The sequence below is a fragment of the Sorghum bicolor genome, chromosome 3 (genome assembly GCF_000003195.3).
Source record: "Sorghum bicolor cultivar BTx623 chromosome 3, Sorghum_bicolor_NCBIv3, whole genome shotgun sequence".
NCBI lineage: Eukaryota > Viridiplantae > Streptophyta > Magnoliopsida > Poales > Poaceae > Sorghum > Sorghum bicolor.
The window spans coordinates 9,134,132-9,162,126 of record NC_012872.2 but is presented as its reverse complement, the minus strand read 5'-3'; the positions used below and the strand labels follow the sequence as shown (position 1 = coordinate 9,162,126).

The window sequence follows — 27,995 nt, the reverse complement described above, 5'->3', positions numbered from 1 at the left end:
GACAATATTTATCAAATACAAACGAAGTGCTATAGTGTCTATTTTGTAAAAAAAAATGAAACTACTGTTACTACAAAGACAAAACCACGTACGTGCGTGCACGGGATTATCGTCTCGACGCACACGGATAACCCGCGGCATGCCCGCGCTACTCATCATCTCATCTGTCTATCTACAACGACCACAATTAATAATTTGCTACTATACTGTGACTGAGCATGCATGTGAACCACTCTTCTGCAACAGTGAGCTGCTAAACCTGCTGAATGTCATGTTTGGACGAAGCTAGCACACAGTTTACTGTGCTGACAGGGAATAATTACCTGCTGTTTCATCTCATCGTGTCATCCAAAGCCTTATTTGTTGCCTAGCTAGCTAGCCTCCTCAGATAAATATTACTGCACGCCACCTGAGGTGACTCCAACACAGGACAAGATCAAGATGCACCACGGTTTCGCTCGGATTCTCATCCCAACGATTTTGCCAAGCATTAGGCCACTGATGGACTGGAGACAGTACAGTACGGCGCTAGGCTGGCCAATCTGGATATAACTATATATCTGATGGTGGCCAATTCATCTATTGCTTCACATTCAGCACTCAGGTAGCGCCTGCATAGGCATAGCAAAGCACGGAGACATGTAGGCCGGAGATGGGAAGGCTGACCTGGAGCATGGAGGTACCGGCAGACGACAGCCCCCCTTGTGGCATGTCGGGATGGACAAGAGGACATATCCACCTTGAGGTCTTGTTTAGTTCACTCTAAAAATTAAAAACTTTTTAAGATTTTTTTGTCCCATCGAATCTTTCAGCACATACATAGAGCATTAAATATAGATAAAAATTAAAAAAAAACTAATTGCACGTACAGTTTACTACTGTAAATTGCGAAATGAATCTTTTAAGCCTAACTAGTACAAGGTTGGAGAATAATTGTCAAATAAAAATAAAAGTGTCACAATACCCAAAACCAAAAGAATTTTTGGAACTAAACAAGACTTTATACTAGTAAAGCATATTCTAGTAGAGCTATTACTAGTAAGTATTCTCTCCATCTCATTGAAAATATCGTTTTTGACTCTCACATGTTTTATTTGATTGTTCGTCTTATTTAAAATTTTTATATAAATATTACTTATTTTTATTATAACTTGTTTTGTCAATAAAAAATCTGATTTATTTATTTTAGTATTTGGATAAAAAAATTAAATAAGACAAATGATCAAATAAGAAATCTAAAACTTAAAAATAACACTTTCAACAAGACAGAGGAAGTAGAGTTCATGACCAAATTAGGCCCTGTTTAGATTGGAGATGAAAATTTTTTGGGTGTCACATCGGATGTGTCGGAAGGATGTCGGGAGGGGTTTTTAGAAACTAATAAAAAAATAAATTACATAGCTTGTCAGAAAACTGCAAGACAAATCTATTAAGTATAGTTAATCTGTCATTAGCACATGTGAGTTACTGTAGCACTTAAGGCTAATCATGGAGTAGCTAGGCTTAAAAGATTCGTCTCGCGATTTTAAAACAAACTGTGTAATTACTTTATTTTTTATATATATTTAATGTTCCATGCATGTATCTAAAGATTCGATGGGTTGGATAAAAAAATTTTGGGTGGGAAACTAAACAGGGTCTTAATCAAAGTACTAGCTAGTAGCATGGTAGGGCAGGGCAGCCAGGTTGGTGAACAACGCACTCAGCTAGCTGCCGCCCTATTCTATCTATTCTTTTCTTAGTGTTATTATAATAAAGCTTAAATTTTGAGACTGCTTTGACGTCAGCAAGATATATTGACTAGTAAATGAATACTCCTACTAACTAAGCACACGGGACGGGCACACGATGCAATGACACGGAACGGACACCGAGTGCCGGCAACGGGCACTCGGTTTAGGTCTTGTTTAGATGCAAAAAGTTTTTAGATTTTAATATTGTAGTATTTTTATTTTTATTTGACAAATATTGTCTAATTATGGAGTAACTAGGCTTAAAAAAATCATCTTGTGATTTACAGATAAACTATGTAATTAGTTATTCTTTTTATCTATATTTAATACTTTATGTATGTGCCGTAAGATCTGATGTGACGAAGAATCTTGTAAAATTTTAGGTTTTTGGTGTATAAAAAAGTTTTAGATTTTAATATTGTAGTATTTTTATTTTTATTTGACAAATATTGTCTAATTATGGAGTAACTAGACTTAAAAAAATCATCTTGTGATTTACAGATAAACTATGTAATTAGTTATTCTTTTTATCTATATTTAATACTTTATGTATGTGCCGTAAGATCTGATGTGACGAAGAATCTTGTAAAATTTTAGGTTTTTGGTGTATAAAAAAGTTTTTAGATTTTAATATTGTAGTATTTTTATTTTTATTTGACAAATATTGTCTAATTATGGAGTAACTAGGCTTAAAAAATCATCTTGTGATTTACAGATAAACTATGTAATTAGTTATTCTTTTTATCTATATTTAATACTTTATGTATGTGTCGTAAGATCTGATGTGACGAAGAATCTTGTAAAATTTTGGGTTTTTGGTGTATGTCAGTTTGGCCGTGATGCACCGCGATCTCACGACACGACACCGGCAAAAAAAAAAAAACAATTAGAAGAGTGGGAGCAGGCTTGATCGATCACGGGCTAGCTTTGCAGTGCCCACAGGCACGGGCTAATTAATCATCGATGCGGCTCATGACCCCCCTGCTGGCTCTGCAGCTAGCATGCATGCATGTTCCGTGTCGCTTTCATGGCCGGGTCCTGTGTCGCGTGTCGTCCGTCCCAGTGTCCACTCCTAGATGCTCATGCCATTTTCTTTCCCCCTGGTTTTGTTTACATTCTTTTCGTTTGGTTTTTCTTTGGACTGCCATGGGACATCATTCGGTTGCGAAAGGTGGATGCTCTCAAAGTAGGCTAAGTAGCCCAAAAAAGAACGGACTGCATTGGGCCTCTAGCGGCCCGTTCATCATCTGCTGTTCGAGTCACCGCGGAGCCCTGCGACGAGTTTTTTTTTAAGCCTCTCAAATTTGAGTACAGTTGTAGCATTTGTTTATGCGCGCAAACACACGCCCACACAACACACCGCACACCCCACACACACTACATATGCATTACTAGACCTACAACTACACACGGATCAGAAGACCACGTCCTTCTAAAGTTCACCGGAACCAACGTGGCTCCGTAGGCGATGGGTGCATCACAATCTATTTTGTGGCATTACGTGGAGAGAGGCTGTAGAAATTTCAAAATAATTCCCGGTGAGCACCCGGTTTGAACCATGGTGGGCAGGCTGCACACCGCAAGCCTTGCCATCCGAGCTGAAGCTCGGTCTCTGCGACGAGTCGACGACTCGGCCTACAACGACGACTCCTGCGGCGACGTGGTGAGAGGAACTTGAGCATCGACTGCCGGACTGACGAATGAACAAATGTGCCGTCCGACAGCGTTTCGACGATTGATATAGTCAGGCATGTTATGCCTGTGACTTACCATAAGCCTGTTCGTTTGGCAGAAAAATCATAGTTGAAAGTACTATTTTTTTGATTTATTGTGAGAGAAAAACACTGCTGAATGACTTGTAGATTCGACAGATAAATTCAAACGAACACAACCATATCTAAGTTCATTTTTAACCATTTGATTTGCATTGAACCAGCTAGGTCAACACCTTTTTTTATTATCCACACCACGTAAATATACTCTCTCTCTCTCTAATGCTATATCAAGAGCCTCTTTTATAAAGCCGGAAGTTCATAAAGGTGGTCTTTGCAATGGAACATAATAAATCTCCTAACCTGGATGGCTTTCCAGTTGAGGCCGCCTCCTTTGAATTGTAGGGTTCTTTAGAGTAAAAACAAGCAGATTGAGCAATCATAAGGAATAAGTATTGTAGGTGTCTTTGGTCCTATGTTTTCATAGGATTTTCATGTGAAAAAAACATCAGGTGGAACCTCTTTGTTTCACTAGCTCGCGCATAGCAACGAGGCAAATGGTTGTGAAAGGATGAAATCAATGCTTTTGCTCGTGCGCTGGTCCACATGTAGGTGGCATTTCTCTAAAAGCTGGTGTTTTTTTCTCTATACATGTTGTCATATTGTTAGTTAAGGCCTTGTTTAGTTTCAAAAAAAAAATTGTAAAATTTTTCAGATTCCCCGTCACATCGAATCTTTAGACGCATACATGTAGTATTAAATATAGACAAAAATAAAAACTAATTACACAGTTTGGTCGAAATTGACGAGACGATTCTTTTGAGCCTAGTTAATTAGTCCATGATTGGACAATATTTATCAAATACAAACGAAAGTGCTACGGTGTCGATTTTTCAAAAAAAATTAGAACTAAACAAGGCCTTGCCAATCCTATAATTTCTATTCCTTTGAATTTTCTATGCCCATCCAAACACCTATTCATACAATTTCCCTATATTTTCCAATCCTATGTTTTGCTGTTGCAATCCTATGAAATTCATATACTTTTCCTATTCCTATATTCCAAAAGGGTGCATGAGTTATATCAACAGTTTTTAGGTGTCATAAAGTGAACTTGTTGCTAATGTTTTAGAATCTTTACAACCTGTGGGTGCTAGATGTTGGGTTAAAATCATGTGTCAATCAGGATGAAACAGGGATAAGTGGACTGCCTCTCTCCTCCCTTAGCAACAGTACGATGGAGGGGTATTTATACTGGGGGAACACCATACCCCTCTTAAAACACTATTTAACTCAACATGCTGCATTTCCTGACACAAACATAGTCTTTTCATCACGCCATTGGTGCAATATGGGACCAACCTTGACCCTTCGTTCTCCATATATGATATGATTCAATTGCGAGGCACACACTTGCCCATTCGCCCATAGTCTTGTCTCTTTTTCTCACGATGAGTAGATCAAGATTCTATGCTATCACTCTCACTTTGTTCTTCCATCTCCTCAATGGTCCTAGTTCTCTAGTGTTTATTTGAGGCCATAGACGAATCCAAAAAAAAATTAGGAGGAGGGGGACTGAACAAAAGTGCTAGATAGACTTAACTCTACTATAACCTCTCACAATAAAAAAATATAATAGTTTGAAGTAGTCTAAATGTTGAAAACATCTATCAACGTTAAAATTCATAAAATACATAAAGGATTCAGTCCATCCTACCTTATATATCTATGTTTAAAATTGGAAGGGGAGCACAGAGGCTCCACTGGGCCGACAACGATAGGAGGGGGCCAGGGGGCAGCCCCACCGCTGGCTCCGTGCATGTTTGAGGGACTGGGTGGGACGGTATAGGTCTCTAGCCACCATCTATATATTAGCCAAAAATAGCGCATGATGTTCCATCTTCTAAAATGGCATAGTGTTTGTTCAGTGTTAAGGTGATACACCATCGATGACTTTGTTAATTGATATGAATGATTTTGCTGTTGGCTGTTGAGTGTTAAGGTGGTACACTATCGATGATTTTGTTAATTGATATGAATGATTTTGCCGTTGGCTGTAGACTGTAGAGCTTTGCAAAATGGAGAAAGAAATTGATTGATTTGAAGTCGAACATGGGAAAGATCTGCATAAACTAGTGAGATATGTTTAGTTTGACCAATTTATCCTTTAATTTAGGAGAAAATCTATAAAATATACTTTCTCATATCTTGGATATATAAGAAAAAGACTAGAAATGGGAATGCCAAAATGCCAGATTGTGTCTAGTAGTACAAAGAAATAGAGAAAAAGAAGAAAAACGGAAAAGAAAGAAAATAAAAGGAGATAAGTGTCAAGACTCAAGACTCCAGCCAATCCATGGGGATCGTAACTTAAATTTCTCGAGTCATAACAAATTAATTGGAGCAGCTTTGCATGACAATGCCATGCCATGCCATGCCACGGCCCATGGCCAATGGCTATGGCTATGGCTTTCATCGACATGGAGTATGTACGGCGTCTCGTTGCGATGATGATGAGATTGAAAAAAAAAAAAAACACATCTATGCTACTTGCTAGTTGCTACCTGCGCCTCCTGCTGCTTTGTGAATCTATTCCGCACGGCACCATCGAGCAAAGAGGCAAAGCAGCGAGAGCGCATCGCCGATCAGCTCGCACGCACGCACGCATGCGGCCGCTACCCACGAACGCATGCAGACAGATGCAGCAACCGGCAAAGATATATGCCGTGTTCCCATCCCCATTCAGCCCGGTATGTTCACAGCATATCCCCCTGCGGCGCCAAAAAGATCCAGCCAATGATTTTCTGTTGCTCCCAGCGGCATCCTTCGCGCCTTTGCATTTCTTGCTTTCGTTCTTGTTCAGACAAAAGAGATTTTATTTCTGATGGGAATCGCATCTGAATCTGCCGAATCTGCGTCCGATCGGTCCCTGTTCCTGCTTTTCTCCAAAACCTTCTTTTTGACCGGGGAATCTCTCTTTTTCTTCCTAAAGCCACCCATCTAGGCTGCAGGCTGGGACAGTCCATCTGCCGGACAGTCCAGCACTCCAGGTCTCCAGCTGCTGTGCTCAACACTTCTACTAATAACAACTTCTAATACTAGCAAATTTTGCAGTTTTATTTTTCAGTGCCACGCTGAATATTTAATTTCGCAGCCTGAAATTTAAGATCAGAACAGAAGGTGTGGATGAAAGAATAGCTTGCTAACTGTCTAACTGATAAAGGGCAACCTGAGTTATGCTGACAGCGGGGCATTTATTCACACAAAGTGCCCTGCATCAACAAGGCACTATGGATGAACTAAGCCAGGAAGTGGGAACCAGTGCATGGAATGGAACCCCTATATGTACACAGACACAGGCACAAGGCATCATTCATCTTTGCAAGTAGGTGAAGCATCATCCAGACAGCCACAGCTAGCTTTGTAGAAAGCAGCTAGGATAAAAGTACGGTAGCGATGTCTGATAACTCACAAAATGATGTTCGAGCTTTCTTTACGATAGTTCAGTTCAGACTATGAGACAAAGAATAAAAGACGACTTTACAATTTCTATATACAACCTGCAAATCTAGGGAATCGGTTACTAGGCAACAAACACACAGATGTACATTATATATATTTTCTAGTGAACGAATTGGATGTATTGGTGCGATGATGCTGCAGAAGATTAGAAGACATGTAAACAACACTCATGTTTTTACAGTATTTCACTGTGGCAAAAGAACATAGTGGCAATGGCAACTGAAGATCTTGGTATAGAAGCCGGCAAAGCTAGTAACATTTGGCAACTATATGGGCAACATCACGATATTTTTGCTTCAGCAGTGTAACGTAGAAACAATGGATTGGTGCTTGGAGAACCATTAGACCAAATCATCTCCAAGGTATAAACATGGTAGCCTGAAGTACAACGTCGGGAGTCGGAACAGCCATCCTAATTACGCATCAGAGAAGGCTAGCAGTGATTTCTAGTCTTCTACGTACGTACTAATATAACAGTCTAGGAAAGCAGTTAAGTTATACTACTAGGCAGCAAAAATCAATGTACACAACACATACATGGCTAGTTTGCTAACACATGGCAAATTCTTCAGTGAGAGTTTATACCAGACGGCCGGTACCGATGTTCTGCATCTCATGAAGATAAAAGTGTGATGTGCATAGAAATAGCATATATTAGCATTGTGCCAGCATCAGAACAATATTTGCATGGCACACACGGCAGAAAGCTTTGGTAAAGTGAGTGAGCGAGCGAGCAGCAGTGGCTGTCGCTCGCGATGATCATGAGTGTTCGATCATCACATAGTGACACAACAATGGCGACAGAGGATCTAGTTCCATCCTCCGGCCTAGTATAAATAGGCACCCGTGTTAAGGCTCCTTGCTGACAGATCATCACATCGGTCGACCAACCGAGCAGTTCAGTGAACCGTAGATCGACGTGACGATGGATAGCGCCTCAGATGCTCATGGGTGAGTTGATGCTGCTCTGAGTCTTGAGGTCACAATGTATGCTTTAAGCCTCAAACATATATATATTCCTTTGAGTTTGAGGTAAATGCATGCTATACCTACCATGCTTGGGACACCTGGATTTTGTGAACCACTTCTATCACAAAAATATAAGGCCATCAGTGTTTGTTCGAAATCCTTTTTTGGTTTCACTACCAATGTGTGGCTCTAATTTTATATGAGTTGACAGCATAAAATTTGCATTACTAGAACCATTGTGGACCATCTATTGCTAGTTAAAGTTTCTTTTTGAAACGACCGGCTAGGAGTTTTGTCTGGCATGTATTAATAGAGAAGAAGATTGGGTTTAAATTTGAAATAGAAGTTCAAAAAGAAGGTTGGGTTGGGGGTGGGGGGCGTAATGAAGTTATTATATTATAGAGGTCCAGTAGAGGGCCACTCTCTCAGAGATGATCTCCTTGAGTCTCTCGGCTCCTGCAAGGCTGCAAGGCATCATCTGATGCTCACTTCCTCCTTGATTTTCACAATTAGGCTTCCCAAAGGGGAATCGTGACTTTGAAAAAACTAGCATTGTGTCACTTCCAGAGCTCCCAAGCTGCTACTACGATTGTTCAACGACCGAATGGCTTTAGTAGACATGTCAGCAGCCTTTCCCACTGCATGCCACGAAATGGACACAGATTGAAAGGAAGCCCAATCATTTCCTTTTTTCCCTTGAATGAACGGGGCTATGTCTATTTCATCATTGATATAAGGAGAGAACAAACAGACAGTCCGTTTTAAAGTAAAAGAAAACAAACTATGATGGTTACTCTCTCGACACAAGAATCACAAGACTTTTTGCTCCTACCGCAATCCATGACCCCGGTTCCCGCTTTGATTTGTGCAAAGAGAGATATAGTGTTTCACTCTTCTCAAAGATTATTGTGTTTGGTTCCTTACAAATCTCTCAAATGATAAGAAGGGCAATACTCCTAACCGCCCTGCAAGGGACATCTCCAATGGTCCAAATGGCCAGGCATTTTTAAGTTAGAACAAAGATCATATATTTATGATGAGCACTTTGAACTTATGATGGGAATCTTGTATAAAAAGAGAAGTAAAACTATGCTGATTCAATTCAAGTGCAAGCAACTTGGCAAACACAAGTCCATCGGGAAGTAAACACATTCCTGTGATTTGTTTTTGGCGGCAGGCGTCACAAGTGCGCGGCATGCTTCCGGCAGTTCAACAAGATGGAGCACCTGGTGGAGCACATGCGGGCGGCGCGGCACTCGTCGCACGAGCCCCGCTGCGACATCTGCCGCAAGCACTGCCGCTCCTTCGAGGCGCTCAGGGACCACCTCGGCGTCGGCGGCTCCACGCTGCCCAAGGCCGCCTACTGCGCCGACGCCTTCGCCGCGCGCGGCTGCACCATCTGCCTCCGCGTCCTCGCCAGCGCCGCCGCGCTCGGAGCCCACAGCGCGGCGTGCCGGCTCTCGCGCATCCCACCGCCGATGATGTCGAGGGCGCTGCAGCATCACCAGCTTCCAGCAGCAACGCAGCCGCATGGAGGAGGAGGAGAAGGAGGCGCGCTGGCGCTGGGCTGCAAGATGGTCGGCGCCGGGAGCGACGGGTCCCTGGACGTGTGCGCGCGGGTGTGCGTCATCGACGAGCAGGAGAACATCCTGTTCGAGGCCTTCGTGAAGCCGCTCCTCCCGGTGACGCACTACCGGTACGAGACGACGGGGATCCGGCCGGAGCACCTCCGCGACGGCGCGAGCACGACGGTGAAGAACGCGCAGCGGCGGGTGGAGGAGCTGCTGCTCAACGGCGAGCAGCCGTGGAAGGTGCGCACGAGCCGGGGCAGGGCGAGGCTGCTGGTCGGGCACGGCCTGGACCACGACCTCGACGCGCTGGGCATGGACTACCCGGGCTACCTCAAGCGCGACACGGCCACGTACCCGCCGCTGATGAAGACGAGCAAGCTCAGCAACTCGCTCAGGTTCCTGACGCACAAGTACCTCGGGTACGACATCCAGACGGGGCACCAGCACCCCTTCGAGGACTGCGTCGCCGCCATGCGCCTCTACCGCAGGATGCGCGGGCAGCAGCAGCACCCCAGGGGCGGCGGCGGCGACGCCGACGCACCGGCGGCGGCGACCGCGGACCAGGCGTTCCCGGCGTGGAGGCAGCGGGAGCTCGAGCGCATGACGCCTGAGGAGCTCCTTCGGCTCTCCACGCCGGACTACCGCTGCTGGTGCCTCGATGCGTAGACTTGGACAGCTCCGGCGGCAGAACCAGCCAGACAGACAGACCGAGCGTATCGTGATCGCGTTCCATGACGATGACGTGGTCCGTGGTCCGTGGTCGTGTATAGCTAGGATTCTGCACCGTTCAGACATTCGTCAGCTCCGGCTCAAACGAATTTCTGTAGTATCTAATCTGTCTACAGCTACTCCAAAAGTACAATCCACCCGTATGATTGAGGGAGAGGGACCTGTGGACTGTGGTGGATCGGTTCGATATAAACGTGTGTAAGAGTAGTATATATGATACGCCATGATTGCATCTAGGAGTATCAGTTGAAGTCAGCATGAAGAGCTTCTCATCATGTTTGATCACATATTGTTGCCAAAGCGGTTCGTGCTCTTACTCGCTCCGTTATAAATTATAAGTTATTTTATCTTTTTTTTAGTATATAGCTTTTTCTCGGCATATGTTATATCTAGATACATAATAAAATTGATGTACTAAAAAAATCAAAACAACCTAGCAACAATTTGGAGTCTCGTTGTAGGGCCTCACACTTGACCCAACGATGCATGGTTTGATTATTTTTACATGAATTGATTATTTTTACATAGAAAAGCGTAGAAAACATGAAAATTCCTATCTTTAAAAGAGGCCCTTATTGAAGGTTCTATAGGTCAACAGACGGCGACCAAGTGAAAAATAACAAATTCAAGTAACTTTGTTTGCATTCTCTTCTTATGTAAACAATTTAGGAGTAAAAACAAAAACATCTAAAGCATCTTAAATACCTTAAGAGTCCATCACCAGTCCTTCGCCGGTAGGTCCGCACTCGAAGATAACCCATAACCACAAACAATTACGGTGATGTGACAAAATGATGGTAGAGCTCTTTCTTGACTCTTGAGCTATAGTTGAGCAATTCTGTAAAAGTCAGATTTTTATATGGTATTCTAAAATAACTATGGGTCCTCTATTTAAATACATTTGAATGAATGATCACCTATTTTCTCCTAAATCTACATATATCTAGCTAAAAAGAAGGAAGGCAAAGAGAAAAAGGCCGTCAATAAGCTGCTGAGCATAGGATGGAGAGAGAGAAGCTCTAGCCATGGCTGCCAGCCCCGGTGAGGCGGTGACTACCGGGCCTGCCCCTCTGGCCTTGGTAGGCTTCACTGGGCTCCCTCCTAGCCCAGCCATCTCCTCCGCCAACATATCCCAGTGGTTTTCTTTGTGTGCTTTGCTATTTGCTCGATATTTTTACAACTCTTTCTCCTTCCTTCCTTTGGCTTCTCCTAGGCTCAGCTTTTCCCTAGTAGAGATTAGGAAGCGGTGCTTTGGCGCAAGTTCAATTTGACGGTGACCATGAATGATGTTGGTCATGGGCATTTCTTCCTTGTGGTTTCCTTTGGACGTTGTAAATTTCTCATTTCAAAAGATTTGGTTGCTCATATCTTTTAGGCTACTCTGGGTGGAGTGGCAATAGACTTCAATGTCTCATTGCTTGATCACCATATTTTCAAGCTCTTGGTCTACTCAAAACAAGTAGGTTTCTTTGTTCATAATCTCCAATATTACTCTTGTGATCCATGTTCTTTCACCTTTGGGGAGATGATGGACCTAAATGGGTTTGCGAGTTTCATAATTTTCTTTAGGAAGAAGAAACATCATGGAAGAAAGTGGGTTCAAATCTCATCTAAGGCTTCTTTATGTTGAGATTGTTAGGAATCCGCCTCTAACTGGTGTCAATCGTGTGCCAGTCGGTAAGCATCAGTCTCAGCCTAACAAGACTCCAATCTTTGATCATTAGTCTTTTCAAGAGTATGTGCTTTTGATCAATTGGAAGAGTTGAGGGATTATGTTCATGCCTATCTCATTTTCATGATTCGCTAAGCTCCTCTAATCATGTTCTAGAAGGTTCTTTTTCTAATCAATGAAATGCTATCTTTTCAAATTCAAATCTTGTTTACGTGTCGTAGAGCCTCTCGAGAGGTTGGATGAGGGTCCTAGGCTTGTTTAAGATCGCCTGCATTGGAGGTGCGAGAGCACACACAATGGATGTAGCTTCCGAGCCTTTTGTCCAAATGGTTGGAGTCATGAAGGGGTTAGTCTTCTATGGAGTTACATTAAGTTGGGTGGATATGTGGGGCATGCGTAATCATCAATTACACCATGAGCACATCCGAAAGAATGAATTGACGGATTTTAAGATTGATGAAGTTGTTACAAACACCTCGTTATCGACAGACCCATGATTACGAGTGAAAGAATTTAGAAAAATATAGACACCCACGTCAAAATACAAAACTTAAGCTCAAATAAACAAGTTACGCCGTAAAGTCATAATGGCTTAATGGACGAATACTCCTTTTATTCCCAAGAAAGAAAGGATCTCATCGAAAACATTTCTTTGAGGGCATATTTGAATCCTTTCATGTGGGTTCAATTAGATTTGGGTTTTTTGGATCTATACCATTGCAATTTTTGGTTCTTGGAAAACTACCATTACTATTCGTCTAATTGGAACCATACCATTACAATTCTGCGCGACTCTGAAGAACACCACAGAATACGTTTTGGAACGGCTCAGGCCCATCTGCAGGCGTATACGTTGCTGCCGTATTTGCGTATGGACAAGTCTGCCCCTAGGTCAAGTGGATAAGGCCCTCACCCGCTGCCTTTCTTCCACCTCTCGTCAAAGACTCAGACTTCGGTGGCGACAACGACGGCGACTAGGTCTGCAACGACTCCAACTTCGGTGGCAACGGCGACCACAGGCACTGAGTCCAGCGCGTCGCGATGCACACCGTTGACCGCCATGGGTGATCCGCAGCCGCGCGTCCCATTGGAGATGGCGGACGACGAGGGCAGGTATGGATCTTCCTCTTCTTTCCCTTTGTCTCGTGGCACCTGTAGATTTGAATTTGAACCGTAAACTACTGATTGACCCTTGATTGATTGGATTTGGGGATTGTTCTGTTTGTTGCTAGGGTTTCTCTGTTTTCACTAGACATAAAAGTGAAAGGATTTTGTACCACAGACAGTAGTGGTAGAAATACATACACAAAGGGCCGAGTGATTAAGTTGGATGTTGAAGTAGCTTCATTTTCTTTAGATTTGTTGTTGACAAGTCTGAGCAATGAGGTTCAGTGGTCCAGTAGACAGTGTCCTAGTGTGTGGTTCTTTAACAAAAGGCTGTGTGAAGAAGCGAAGGTAGAAAATGATTTTCAGTTGCATGAAATGTTTGAAATGTATAAGGAGCATATGCAATGTCCAGTTGTTGTAGAGATTGTTGACAAAAGTCTTAGAGAGGCTGATGAGTTTGCTTGGTTAGATCCAATTTGTGCTATTCCACCAGATTGCTATGATGATGATAACCGTGATAAGGACCCCAATAGCAAAGACATTCCACCAGGGAGGATTCCACTAGCCTTGATGGTAACCATGCAACCCAGCTTGATGTTGAGCCTGAACTTGAGCCTGACAGGGAGCCTGACATGTTTGACAATGAGGAGGAGTATGTTGGTGTTGATGATGAGGGCCTGTACATGTCTGTAGAATCTGCACAGGCAGCTAACAACCCTTCTACCTTTGCTAATGATGATAATTTAGATAATGATGCTGATCAGTTTGATGGGGTTGCTGCTGCTGAAGGAGGTGATCCTCTTGAGGCAGAGGTAAATGATGCAGATCCAGCGGAGGTACAGGTTATCCATGATCCAGAAAACCCCAAGATAAAGAAGGGACAACAATTTTCTGACATTGTTAGCTTCAGGAAGGCAATCAGACATGTTGCAGTAGTCACAGGATTTGAATTGGCTAATATCATTACAGATAAGACAAGGTTTATTGCCCATTGTAAAGCTGAGGGATGTCCTTGGCGCATACATGCTTCAAGGATCTTTGATGGCAAGACTATTGAGGTGTTGCTTTCTTACCACATATATTTGAATTACTTGCATGTAGTTTCTGGTAATAAATTTTATTTCATTTTTTTTGTTTTGTGTGTGTAGATCAAAGTCTTGCCAGAAGACCATAATTGTCTTACTTCTAAACTTAGGGAGGGGAAGATGGCAAGCCAAGGATGGTGTGCAGATAGGTTAGGGGATTGGCTCAAGAAACATTCATCTAAAGGTCCGAAGGATTGTAAGGAAAAGTTAGAGGGAGACTATGGTATCAAGCTGAAGTACTCCAAGGCATGGTCTGGCATGAAGCTAGCACTAGATCAAATTCATGGAAAGTATGAGGAGAGTTTTCAGCTTCTTTTCAATTGGGCAGCTCAGATTGAGCAGTCATCACCTGGCAGTATAGTACAGATAGAAGTAGAGAGGGTTGAAAAGAAGCAGAGGTTCAGGAGGATTTTTGTAGCGTTGAAGCCATGTATTGATGGATTCCTAGAGGGATGTAGACCCTTTATTGGTGTTGATGCTTCCTATTTGTGTGGCAAGTACAGAGGTCAGCTGGCATCTGCAACTGGTACAGAGGTCAGTTGCCATGGCCAAGCGCCGGCGGCGTGCGTGGCTGCGGCGACGAGGATGTCAGTGGCGTCTGGACGAGGATGTCAGTGGCGTCTGGCTGCAGCGGCTGGGGCGCGGCGAGGTTGAAGAGAATCGCACGGAAGACGAATGACAAAGCGTGAGGACCTTATCCTCTTGACCCAGAGGCAGGCTTGTCCATACGCAAATACGTCAGCAACGTATACGTCTGCAGATGGGCTCGAGCCGTTCCGAAACGTATTCTGTGGTGTTCTTCAGAGTCGCGTGGAATTGTAATGGTATGGTTCCAATTAGACGAATAGTAATGGTAGTTTTCCAAGAACCAAAAATTGCAATGGTACAGATCCAAAAAACCCATTAGATTTGTACAAACAAAATGTTTATCACAATATTCTGTAGTAACCTTATACCGAAAGAAAAAAAATAAAGATTTGAAGATCAATCAATTGAGGTCTTGTTTAGTTAAAAAAAAATTCAAAATTCTTCGTCACATCGAATCTTACATCATATATATATGGAGTATTAAATATAGATGAAAATAAAAAATAATTATATAGTTTATTTATAATTTGTTAGACTAATTTTTTAAGTCTAGTTAGTTTATAATTAGATAATAATTACTAAATACAAATAAAAAACTACAGTACCCAAAATTTAAAAATTTTGCAAACGAAGAACAGAACGAGGCCTGATCAAATATGCGGAAACTGACCTTGACCTTGAGGCACCGAGGGCAACACCGTCAATTCGTACCCACCGCTGTCTGGCCGAGTCCCCGAGACACGCCTCGCCGACGTCACCGTCGTCGTACAGTCTACTGCGACCGCAGCCCGCACCACTCTCCTCCAAGCACCGCCGTCCGTACTACTTCTCCAGCGGCCGCAGCCTAGGCAATGCCGCACCACCACCACACCAATCCGTCGCATCCTCCTGCGGCGCGCAAGCTCCTCTCCTGGCGCCGCGTAGTCGCCGCCTGCGCCGCTGTCGCGGCTCTCGTGCTCCTCCTGGCCGCCGCCCCGGCCACGGAGGACCCCAGCCGGTGGCGCTCTTATCTCATGGGACCCCTTCCTGGGGGGACCCGCAAGGAGACAGTGGCGGCCGCGGTCGTGGCGAGAAGCTTCGCGGGCCCCGCCGCCTCCACGTCGTCGCCAGCCGAAGCGCCGCTTTCATCCTTGGGCGAGGTGGATGCTGATTTCCATTTACCTTGGTGCATTTGTTATAAGGAGGCATGGAAAGAAAAATATCAACCTTTTAACAGCGAAATAGTGTTTGTTTACAGTGGAAATTTGGTCGAATTGGGGAAATCTGAACAACCTGTGAGGAATTTTAACTGCAAATCGACAACTATTTGATGGCAACTTTTAAAGTCTTGATGAGTACAGTTAGGTGTGAACCCTGATACAATCGCAGTAAATGTTTGAGAGAATTTTTAGGAATTCAGAAGAATCTTGATTTAGTAACAATTTATAAAACATCTGTTATTCTCATTGTGCATGTAAATCAGGCGAATGAGATACATTTTAAACGAGTACATAAAACGAACTGATTGTTTTGCAGATTAATTTGTCAGCTAGGATTGCTCCAGCAGCAGCGCCCTCTATGTTCTTGGTCCCTTCATCTTCACCCACAGAGAATTTTGATGATGGTTCAATGGAGGAACCCGAACATCCTGAGATAAAGGTATGGATCACTACAAAAGTTGACATATCACTGCATGGGTTTCCTTTTGCATGTCATGTTATGTTTCAACTTAATGCTATTAGGAAACCATGCTTTCTCAATAGCTTCTAATCAAAGGTTACTGATACTTCAGAGAAATCTGCCAAAGGAATCAGCTCCTTTTCTCAAAAAAGAGGTACATATCTAACTAATCATGAGTGGAATTTTCCTGTAGCAAGTAGCAACATACATATTTTTTTTCTTAACCTCCTTACCTGTGAAGCCCATTTCCAGTGGTTTGCCTACAATAAGCCCTGATGCCAATGGAGAACATGTCATGGATACCAAATCTGTTCTGCCTCTAACGCCAGAGGTTGATGCTTTACCTCTTTTGGGATATGATTCCAATTCTTAGTATTAGTAGTCAAAATTGTAAGAATACTTTTCTTACCTTGACAATTTAGCAGGCACCTCTTTGGTCAACAGCAGCTGATGAAGAGCTTATATATGCAAAGAAAGAGATCACTAATACACCATTGACCTCAGACGACCCTGATCTATATGCACCCCTGTTCCGGAATGTGTCCATCTTTAAAAGGTAAGGAACTGGCTAGGTTTCATATTGTCTCTCTTGTGATTGATATGTTCCATAATTCTTTTCTAAAAATCAAATGCTCAATCATGTGTTTAACAACATTCTTGTTTATCCTTCCATTCAAAAAATATAACTAATTTGTAATTTGCTTGACGCTATGATCACTTATTAGAGTAACTTCTATTTACTTATGGCATTGCCTTTTGTGCTGTACAATCCTGCCAATCATCTGTACATCGGATGCACGTGAGCAGAAGTTCCTAATAAAAGGAAGCCGCAACGATAACCTAAGTTCCTAACATGACGCATGTGTTTTCTAACTTATCACACTACCTTTTGTGTGTTGGACTGTACTGTGCATTGGCTGTTTCATTTCAGTGGTTGGTTTATTGAATGTGTTCAACTCATGCTTCCAGGAGTTATGAACTGATGGAGAGACTTCTTAAGGTTTTCATATATCATGATGGAGCAAAACCTATTTTCCATTCCCCAGAGTTGAAAGGTATCTATGCGTCTGAGGGATGGTTTATGAGATTGATGGAGACAAACCAGAATTTTGTTGTCAGAGATCCAAACAGAGCCCATTTATTCTATCTCCCATATAGTTCTCGTCAACTGGAGCATAACCTTTATGTGCCTGGCTCAAATTCAATTGAGCCACTGTCTATCTTTGTTAAAAATTACATTGACCTAATCTCGGCCAAGTACCCATATTGGAATAGGACAAAAGGAGCTGATCATTTCTTTGTTGCTTGCCATGACTGGGTATGTTTTCTCCACTGCATATTTTTCTTCCTTAAGTAACCATCATGTAAACTATGGATTTTATCAATACCTTTTTTTTACTGGTATTTTGATGATTTTTTTAGAATTTGTTTAATCAACTATCGAGGAGAAACACAGATTTAATTTGAAAAAAATAATTTATGTACCTGACATTGTATCTTTTTTCAGGGGCCTTACACAACCAAATTGCACGATGAATTGCGGAAGAACACTATTAAAGCTCTCTGCAATGCAGACCTCTCTGAAGGAATTTTTATCCGTGGAAAAGATGTTTCCCTTCCAGAAACATTTCTTAGATCACCAAGAAGACCTCTAAGAGATATTGGGGGAAGACCAGCCGCACAGAGAACTATCCTGGCCTTCTTTGCAGGGCAGATGCATGGTCGAGTTCGACCTGTACTTCTCAAGTATTGGGGAGACAAGGATGCTGATATGAGAATATACAGTAGGCTGCCACACCGAATCACTAGGAAGAGAAATTATGTTCAGCATATGAAGTCAAGCAAGTACTGTATCTGTCCCATGGGGTATGAGGTAAACAGCCCGAGAATAGTTGAGGCAATATATTATGAGTGTGTTCCAGTAATAATTGCCGACAATTTTGTTCTCCCATTTGATGCTGCACTCAACTGGAGCGCATTCTCTGTTGTCGTACCAGAAAGTGATGTACCTAAGCTGAAGGAGATCTTGTTGGCAATACCTGAGAGTCGATACATAACCCTGCAGTCAAATGTGAAAAGGGTGCAGAAGCATTTTCTGTGGCATCCAAATCCTGTCAAGTATGACATTTTCCACATGATACTACACTCAGTTTGGTTTAGCAGGGTAAATCAGATCCGTTAGGGCAGCACCTGTGGTTCACATGCCTGAATTACATATGAGGGTTGTTTGCTGACCCATTTTTGGTGTGCTTGTCTGAAGGAAGCTGCTCATGTGGTGGGATTTGGATTGTAGTCTGGTCGGCGCAGCTGTTCCTTGCTCAAAGTTCTGAATGGAGATATTGATCTGACAGGAGAACTGACAATCTGTGGATAAAATACAGTTTATATAGGAGCAGGCTTAGAATTTGCGAGTTCTCATTACTGGTAACTTTTCTCATGGATAGTTTGGTGTAAGCGTTGACAAAAGTTGATCCAAGTGCTGTGATGATGTTCCATTCTGTAAGATTGTAATTTTCGTTACTCCTTTTCACTTGGGCACGGGAAAAGATCTGGAAACATTGTATGTAACTGGTCAAAAACATAAAGGAAAAGATTGATTTATTTTGAAAGGATATAAATACGTCACAACATATGCTCCGTTTCACCTTTTATGGGGAAACTGGTGCATTTTTTTTTCATATCCCATTATCCCGTTCGGTTCACGGGTTCGCGCTCTGCTGCAAGTGTTTGTAGCTTGTAAGCGTCTCGTATTTGCTGTTCGGTTGTTTGTTCTGCGATCGTTTGGCAGGGAACGGTGAGCAGGAACCATTCCTGCTAGAAATGCTAGTTTGATTTGTGTAGACAATTCTCACTAAGAACTATTCTTGTCTTTCAGCAATTTATACAATACGTAGATAGTTGTGAGTCTAACCAAAAAGTGCAAGATTCATTATAGTACTATAGTAGAAAAGCATGTGGAGGCATGCATGTGTCTAAAACAAATTCCTTCGTAATAGACAAATAGGAAAAAGTCTACATCACCCCCTGAACTATGGGGTGGTGTCTACTTTACCTCCCGAAAGTCTAATTTAACTCTGAACTATCTAAAACCGTTCAAATTACCCCTCAGGCGGTTTTTTGACGGCAGCTTTGCTACAGTAACCATAGTTTTGCTACAGTAACTGCAGTTTTGGTTTTTTTCTTTTTTCCTATTTGTTTTCATATAATCTTTGAAAAAACATAGTAAATTACAGAAAAATCATAAAATAGAAAATCTAATTTTGTTGGACTCAGCATGAGTAGATCTACGCAATGAATATATAATATGGTATACTTTAGTATAAATTTCGTACTCATTTGATCATATATAACTTAGTTATAGATTTATTCAGGTTTATGCTTGTTATATAAATAAATTTATAACTAATTTATACATGATCCGACGAGTATGAAATATTTACTATAGTTCAAGCATAGAATAATTAGTCGACCATAAAAATTTCACCACAATTGGACCATAGAAGCTGCAGCTATGAATTATTCCAATTAATTACAGATAAAATTTGATTTTTTCTAACTAATTTAAAGCTACAGAAAAAATTTGTACTAAAGTATACCATATTATATATTCATTGCATAGATCTACTCATGCGGAGTCCAACAAAATTAGATTTTCTATTTTATGATTTTTTTTGTGATTTACTATGATTTTTTAAAGATTATATGAAAACAAATAGGAAAAAAGGAAGAGTCAAAACCGCAGTTAGTGTAGCAAAACCGCCGTAAAAAACCGCCCAGGAGGTGATTTAAACGGTTTTGGATAGTTCAGAGGGTAAATTAGACCGTTTCATAGTTCGGGGGTAAAGTAGACACCACCTCATAGTTCAGGGGTGATGTAGACTTTTTTCTAGACAAATAACCAAAAAAAAAAAGAATAGCCAATTCCTATATCATATAAAAGATACTTCTAATCCAAGTACGTCATCTATGATGCCATGACAACATTTACCTAGAACATCACGATTCGTATTTATTCATTGTGGGCACGACAACATTTACCTAGAATAGAACATCATGATAACATTTACCTAGAGGTCATTATTCATTGTATGATGCAGGATTCTTTCTCTCTCTCTTTTTTGTGTTTTTCCTGTGAAATTGAATTGATTCCTGTGAAATTCATATATGATTCATGCAAAATTTCTCCGTTCCAAGTAGGCCTTAACCGTATATAAGATATTATGAACAGTTGAGGCCCTCTTTGACAAGGCTTAAGCCGGCTCCCACTTCACCATTATGCACGTGTTGTAGCAAGAGTTCGTGTAGCCCTCCAAACCTATATTCACTGGCTTCTCCCACTTTGCCAGTGTATTTTGTGAGGAGAAGAGACCTAAAACTTAACTCTAGCCCAATTATATGGGTTGGGAGAGGGGCCCGTTAGGGTCTTTTCCATGGGCCGGATCGAAGATACAATGGGCCGACCCCCCGCACGTCCCCTTTTTTTTTTCAGCCGGAGCCGAGCAACAGGGCAAACCGACCAACCCGTCGTCTCGTTCTCCTTTGCTTGCTCTCGTCGTCAACTACCGAAACCGAACCAGGAACCACGCGTCCACGCCCCACCTCTACGGCAAACCCTGACCCCGGCCCCAATCTCCCTCCCTCCCTCCCTGTCAAATCCCCCAAATTCGGCCGCGAATTCGGCATGTGCGACTACGGGAACCCATCACCCTGAGCCCGCCGGAGATGATCGCGTCGCAGCCGCGCCGGGTGCGGCCCCTCGCCGCCGTCTCCCTGGTGCTGTTCCTCCTCCTCCTGTACAGCCGCTCCGACGGGGGCTCGCCGCGCGCCGCGCGGCTCCTGGGCTCCCGATCGCACCCGGCGCGTCGCAGGTTCCTCTCCGATGCCGACCCTGCCGGCCCCGCCGCATCCAGCGCCGCCGCGAATCCTTCGGGGGCCGCCGCTACGCTGAGTGGCGAGCAGCCGGAGGACCCTTCCGTGGCGTGCGCGGGCATCGCGCGGCACGAGGGGTTCGGGACGCAGTGCGAGTTCCTCCGCGCCCACCCGCAGTGCAGCTCCGGCGGGTTCGTCGACTACCTGGCCTTCTTCTACTGCAGATGCGAGAGGTTCAGGGTGCTGGGGTACGCGGTGCTCGGGGTATGCCTGGCCGCGCTCTTCTATATGCTGGGCAATACCGCCGCCGACTACTTCTGCTGCAGCCTTGAGAAGATGTCGGCGCTGCTGCGGCTCCCGCCCACCGTGGCTGGCGTGACGCTGCTCCCCTTTGGTAATGGCGCCCCCGACGTGTTCGCTAGCATTGCCGCGTTTATGGGGAGTGGTGCTGGTGATGTTGGGCTGAACAGCGTGCTGGGTGGAGCTGTGTTCGTCACCTGTGTTGTGGTTGGGGCAGTGTCATTGTGCGTTGCGGAGAAGAATGTGCAGATTGATAGGAGGTGCTTTGTGAGGGATGTTGGCTTCTTTCTGGTGACTCTGCTCGCTTTGTCTGTAGTGCTGATCGTTGGGAAGGTGACTGTTTGGGGAGCTATGATGTTTGTGTCGATTTATGCAGTCTATGCATTTGTTGTGGCTGCAAATGAGGTATTGAGGAAACATGCCAGGAGGCTGAAGTTTGATGTGGTCACACCATTACTGCCTGTGAGGGCAAGTATATTTGAACAAGGAGCAGAGGAGGATGAGTCAGTGTACAGTTCACTTCTTGAGGAGGATGCAGATGGTGAGGCGACCCAAATAAATACATCCTTGCCTCAGTGGATGTGGGCTTCTCATGTGGCCATCTACTCAAATCATGGAAATAGAGTTGGTTCGCCTGACAGCTCAAGGCCATTGTGGGGTTGGAATGAGGAAGAAGTGGATAACGCCACGTTCAATATTTCCAAGCTGTTTTCGTTTATGGAGCTTCCCTTGACGATACCAAGAAGGTTGACAATTCCGATAGTGGAGGAAGACCGTTGGTCGAAAGAATATGCTGTTGCAAGTGCTTGCTTGGCGCCTGTTCTTTTGGCATTTTTATGGAGCAGTCAGGATACAGTATCCACAAAGGTTAGCATAGCAGCATATGTCGTGGCTGTAATTCTGGGGATCGCACTTGCTGCCCTGGCTTTCATGTTCACCAGTAATGAGCGTCCTCCACGTAGATTTTTGCTCCCATGGGTTTTTGGAGGTTTTGTGATGAGCATCATCTGGTTCTACATCATTGCTAATGAACTGGTTGCACTTTTGGTTGCTTTGGGTGTCATACTGGGGATTAATCCTTCAATACTTGGGCTAACAGTGTTAGCATGGGGGAATTCAATGGGTGACTTGATGTCAAATGTCGCTTTAGCGATGAATGGAGGCGACGGCGTGCAGATTGCCATGTCTGGATGTTATGCAGGACCTATGTTTAACACACTTGCTGGTTTGGGTATATCGATGCTGCTTGGAGCTTGGTCAACGGCACCCAATTCGTATGTTCTTCCGCAAGACTACTCTCTTATTTACACAATGAGCTTTCTTGTTGCTGGATTGATCTGGGCTCTTGTTATGCTGCCGAGAGGTGACATGCGGCCTAACAAGATACTTGGAGTTGGCCTCATTGCCCTTTACTCAATTTTTCTTTTTGTTAGGGTAAGCAATGCTGTCGGCATATTGCCACTGCCTGGCTTGAGTTAGATAATTACTTGCTTGTAAAGTTGGGATTGACATCAAACTACTTGCTCATGGCTGCAATTTTATATAAATGAAATGAAGCTATACAATGTTGTTCTGTACTTCTGTTATTGTATGTCAAGTTGTATGCACATTTTTTGGGTTCAACATTTTTTGGGAGCAAACGCGCTTGAAAGCTGTATTTATTTGTATGTATAAATTTATCATCATTCACAGAAATTATTTTAACACAGCTTGAACTTCCTGTTACATATTTGCATTGCACACACTAAGTCTCCTTCCATCCTGTAGAGCTGCCACTTCTCAAAGTTCACAAGGTTATATGCGATCTATGCCCTGCAAGCTTTTTGTATTTCATGTTGCCCTCACTTTTAGTTTTCAACTATTTGAAACAAGAAGTGATGTTTTGTACTCTTGAGATGAGATTTGGTCAACCAATCAAAATGTCATTTACAGTCCAAAGAAGTGTCTTTGGTAGACCCATATCGGCAATGGCCTGTCACCGTCAGAGAAGCACCAAATCAGAAACACTCGGATGCTGAGCAGTAGCACTTGTAGGATCTGGTTGCCCCATGCGCCACAGCCTTGGGCATCCGTGCACGCCATGGCACCTGTCTAGGCAGCGTCCATTAACAAGCTGTACTCATCTATGGTTTCCATTTCCTCCCACCTTATCAAGCTCGTGCATGGGCTCCTTGACACCTACCCTAGCAACCTCATATTGCCGATAATTCTGGGAGGTCATGGATTGCTGTTGCAGTTTCTTGGCAATGGCGGTGTTGGATGGAAGGCAAGGCAACAAAAGGTTGGCACTTGGATGTAATGTGGGTTTGGGAAATGGAAATGAAATGGTATAGGAAGAGGTGAGTATGGTATATAAGATCATTCCTTTGTTTGTATGAGATGATCAGATGGGTTTGGATAGAAAATGAGTACCAAATGACCATAATACCCCTTACAGAAATATAGAGCCAATCAAAGTAACATAACAGCGGAAAAACCAGAAAAATATTGTAATTTTTATATGTTTCTTACTCATAATATCCTACCTTGGGTTTCAAATTCTGGGCAAAACACTTGGCAAATGCTACTTTCTAAATGTGTGGCTGTTAACGCCCTTGGCCAGCGTGGGCACCGCTGGCTGGTGGCGGTGGTAGAGGTCTGTGGTGGCGGGGCTGCTGGGGAATAAGATGAAGATGTGTTGACCACAAAAGGAAACCTTATGGCAGGGTTTTTTGTCGTCAAGCCAAAAGTTGAGTGTGAAAGTGCAACGTGATACACGCTCAAAATCAAGCAGCATCCAAAAATAATTCTATTGTTTGATCATGCATCTGGTCTCAATACATCAAGTTGCAAAACTTGGACTGGAAATCTGGAATTACTATTTTCAGACTCTTGCAGTTGAGTGTTGATGGAGCTGGTGACAGAGGGTGGACAGAGGTCTGACATATTGAGGGGGATATTTGGTCCTAATAACAGCTCTTATATAACAAAAAAAATGGTCTTCTTTTTTATGCAGTTTCTTGATTTGACTCTAGTCTTTTCATTTGTATTTTACTTACCTCTTCTTTCGGTGGAGCGTGGACTTTGTCTTATAGATTTCTCTGAGCAGATAATTTCCCTCATCAGCCTTGGTAATTTTCCTCATCAGTACTCATGCTATGTTCATCTTAATCTATGCATGCTCATGCTATTTCAGGTTAGCAAATGAATGGAGATATGTAATGATACGTCCTATACTCCTATCAGCTGTTGTAATTCATGGCTCTCACACGTGCTGTTAATATTTTACTAGTCTGAATTGCAGACAAATGGCAGTGATCCTTTAGGTCAGTCATGGGAGGGTGTCACTTGCTCAGGATCAGGGTCTTTAAATGTGAGTTATGTGAGCTTCTTAACGCGATATAGTTGCTAGCAGCCTAGCACAGTGTCATTTCTTACTCCCTCCTAGACTCCTATATTCCCATTTGTTTGATGCTGTAGCATATTGCCGAACTTGGGACTTCAGGGAATTTGGCCTACAACATGAATAACTTGGTTACGTTAGTTGAGCTGAGTCCCCAATTGTAACCTTCACTCAACCTAGCTAGTTTGCGATGAGACTTCAGTTGATAACCACCCTAAATCAATTTTTGATGCAGTGATATGAGCCAAAACAGCCTTGGCGGTGGAAGCCAAATAGATTACAACCTTATTTATATGAAGCTTGGGTGACTGTAAGTTCCAAGACTGAGAATTCATGCATTTGAAATTCTCTAACTATTCAGGTGGTATGGCTGTTAGATGATTATTCTTGTTATGCAGCAGTCTTGCAGGAAAATGGTTTGGCAGAAATTTTGCCCTAATCAATTTTGACAATGCCTAATCATGGAATTGATTTTACCTTGGAATATGTATTATCTGGAATGGTTAAATGTTTTTGTTTCTTGGCATCTGCAGAAACCTTAACCATAACCAGTTACAAGGATGTATTTTCCAACCTTTATAGTTCCACCTTTGATTCGATTACTGGTGATCTACCACAAAGTTTCATTGGGTTGTCAAGCCTGAATTCTTTTTATGAGAGGATGTGTTATATTACTTTCATCTTGTGGACATTTTATTTGTTTCCTTTCTGTTATATATTTATTTGCATAATATTCACTTGAGAGATACTTTCAAAGCTTTAAATTATTATGGGAACATCATCGTGTACAAATGTTGCAGACATGATAGACATAGAGCGTTTGGCTTTACCTGCTACAATTGGTCTGAAACCACCCCCCCAAGATAAATGTCAGAAATCATTTTCAGGGAATAGTTCAATGAGGAAAAGGTATGCTACATATCCTCATGTCACAATTCCTATGTATTTCTAAAGATACATGAAAAAAGATCCGCTTGTGTCTGTATGGTCTTTGAAACTGGGGATGATATCTTCAAGCCTTACATGTCCACAATAACCCTGATGTCACTTCGTGTTTATAGCATTAGTGGCAATTATAAGGCACTTACTTTATTTACCCTATCTAGGTTCTAGCCATCATGAAATTAGGCAATACTTTCATACCATTCCAATCTTCTGATGACTTTGCTGAACTGATGTTGATTATTTAAAAACTGCACCATCCGGATCTGAACGAGCTTGTGGGAAATTGTATGGAACATGGACTTCACTTGCTTGTGTATGATTTCCACAGGGATTTATTGCTTCATGATCTCCTCAGCGTTTCAGGAGTACAGCATGCCACTTAATTTGAAGTTTTGAAGTGGAAATTAACGATTTTTTTTTAATTTGGATCGCATGAATTATAATACTAAATCTACATGTTTAACATTTTCAGATAATTAAATAAGAGATATCCCAGCAAATACTTTTTGTTCATATTGTGTATTTACCCTTTTTTAGTTCTGTTGGAATCTGTATTGTTGGTTAAATGTTGTCAAATATTACACATGATTTAAACATGCTTCAATAATTATTGAGCTGTTAACATTCTATTTTCCTTTTGAAATGTGTAGATCCTTATAATTTCCCATTGAAATGTTATTAGCAGGTACCTTCATGAAATACATTCTCCATCCCTTATCATCCATAAGAATTTCAAGTCATCAGACATGATAGAAACTGTAATTCCTTGATTAGGCTAACACTAGGAGGGTAGCAATATAGTATAGTATATATGGGCCTTATGGGCCTAGCCACATGGGCCAACACTCACTCCTATACTCCAACACCCTCCGCAGTCTGAACTACCAGCGCAGCGGAGTTTGCAGACTGGACACGAAAAGAAGAACAACATACGAGCCCCCCACAAACGCAACTAGCTACTGGTGATGTTGAGGCTGGAGCGGAACTCGGTGAAGGTCGAGGACGGGAGACCCTTGGTGAAGATGTCGGCGAACTGGGAGGTGGTCGGGACGTGGAGGACCCGAACATCGCCGATGGCGACCCGATCACAGACGAAGTGTAGATCGATCTCCACATGCTTGGTCCTCTGGTGTTGGACTAGGTTGGTGGAGAGGTACACCGCACTAACGTTGTCGCAGTAGACTAGCAGCGACGTCGGAGCGGGACGTGGGCGGGGGCGGAGTAGGGAAGGGAGCTCCGGGCCAAGCAGCCGCTGCCTGGAGCATATCACCCGCGCCCACGGCCTCCTTGGGCAGGGTAGCCACGGACGGGAGCGGGCCACTCGCGCCAGAAACCCCTCTGGGTAGAGCACCAGTCGCTCCAGCCACCCCTCCGGGCAGAGCAGGCGAAGCCAGGAGCCGCGCGCCCAGGGGAGGCACGCCTCCGGCCGGACGGGGTGCAGGTCGGGGCCAGGGCGGAGGCCGCCAGGGGCATCCCGAGGCCAGCCGCGACGGCGGCGGCCCGGGCGTAGGCAGCCGCGGCGGCCGGATCCCCGGTGGGCGTGCCCGGGAACGCGAGCTCCTCTGCTCCCGCGGTGTCCTCGGCGCCTGCTCCTGGCGCGGCATCCGCCGGTGCAGCCGCGGCGGGCACGCCCGCAGTCAGGGCGGCGGCGGCGCTGGCGGGCCTGGGGGTTGCGGATCGGGGCTGGGAGCTCGTGATCTGCACGCAAGATGAGGTAGGGAGGGAGGGGAACTGATAAAAGTAAGAGGGAGGAGGAGGAGACTGGCCGGCCATGGCTGCCGGCGGCGGCACGCTGGCCATGGCCATGGTGGCGCCTGGATGGGAGAGGGTAAAGAAGAAAGCCCTAGGCTGCTGATACCATGATAGAAACTGTAATTTTTTTATTAGGCTAAACCTATGAGGATAGCAATATAGTATAGTATATATGGGCCTCATGGGCGTAGCCACATGGGCCAACACTCACTCCTATACTCTAACAAAACATTTTACTGGACTTAGAATTCAGTCCACACCTTTCAGCTGTGCAAACTTTATTCCTGATGCTGAATCCCAGGTGGTGACCATGCTGAACTGTTGAGAGAAAAGCAGAAGCGCTCCCTTCGTGACTCTGTTTTTACAAGTAGAAAATTTGAATATTAATAAACATCGTAAA

General features: G+C 43.5%; 3 protein-coding genes across 5 annotated transcripts; all 3 read left to right on the top strand.

Moving 5' to 3' along the window:
• On the top strand, positions 7,837–10,530 carry LOC8072351 (RNA exonuclease 4). Its single transcript, XM_002457473.2, has 2 exons — positions 7,837–7,918; positions 9,114–10,530. The coding sequence occupies exons 1-2, from the start codon at positions 7,893–7,895 to the stop codon at positions 10,171–10,173; spliced, it is 1,086 nt and encodes a 361-aa protein (XP_002457518.1). The 5' UTR covers positions 7,837–7,892; the 3' UTR covers positions 10,174–10,530.
• Positions 15,401–19,027, top strand: LOC8072350 (probable glycosyltransferase At5g03795). Of its 3 annotated transcripts, none has more exons than XM_021455701.1 (7): positions 15,401–15,827; positions 16,204–16,326; positions 16,460–16,501; positions 16,589–16,678; positions 16,770–16,903; positions 17,317–17,665; positions 17,855–19,027. In XM_021455701.1, the coding sequence occupies exons 1-7, from the start codon at positions 15,540–15,542 to the stop codon at positions 18,527–18,529; spliced, it is 1,701 nt and encodes a 566-aa protein (XP_021311376.1). In that variant the 5' UTR covers positions 15,401–15,539; the 3' UTR covers positions 18,530–19,027. The 3 variants fall into 3 exon arrangements, with proteins under 3 accessions (XP_021311376.1, XP_021311377.1, XP_021311378.1); XM_021455702.1 differs by having other exon boundaries at positions 15,402–15,827; positions 16,773–16,903; XM_021455703.1 differs by lacking the exon at positions 15,401–15,827 and adding an exon at positions 15,841–16,032.
• Positions 20,891–23,183, top strand: LOC8079091 (cation/calcium exchanger 4). Its single transcript, XM_002457471.2, has one exon. It carries the CDS (start codon positions 21,070–21,072, stop codon positions 22,993–22,995), a length of 1,926 nt encoding a protein of 641 aa, XP_002457516.1. The 5' UTR covers positions 20,891–21,069; the 3' UTR covers positions 22,996–23,183.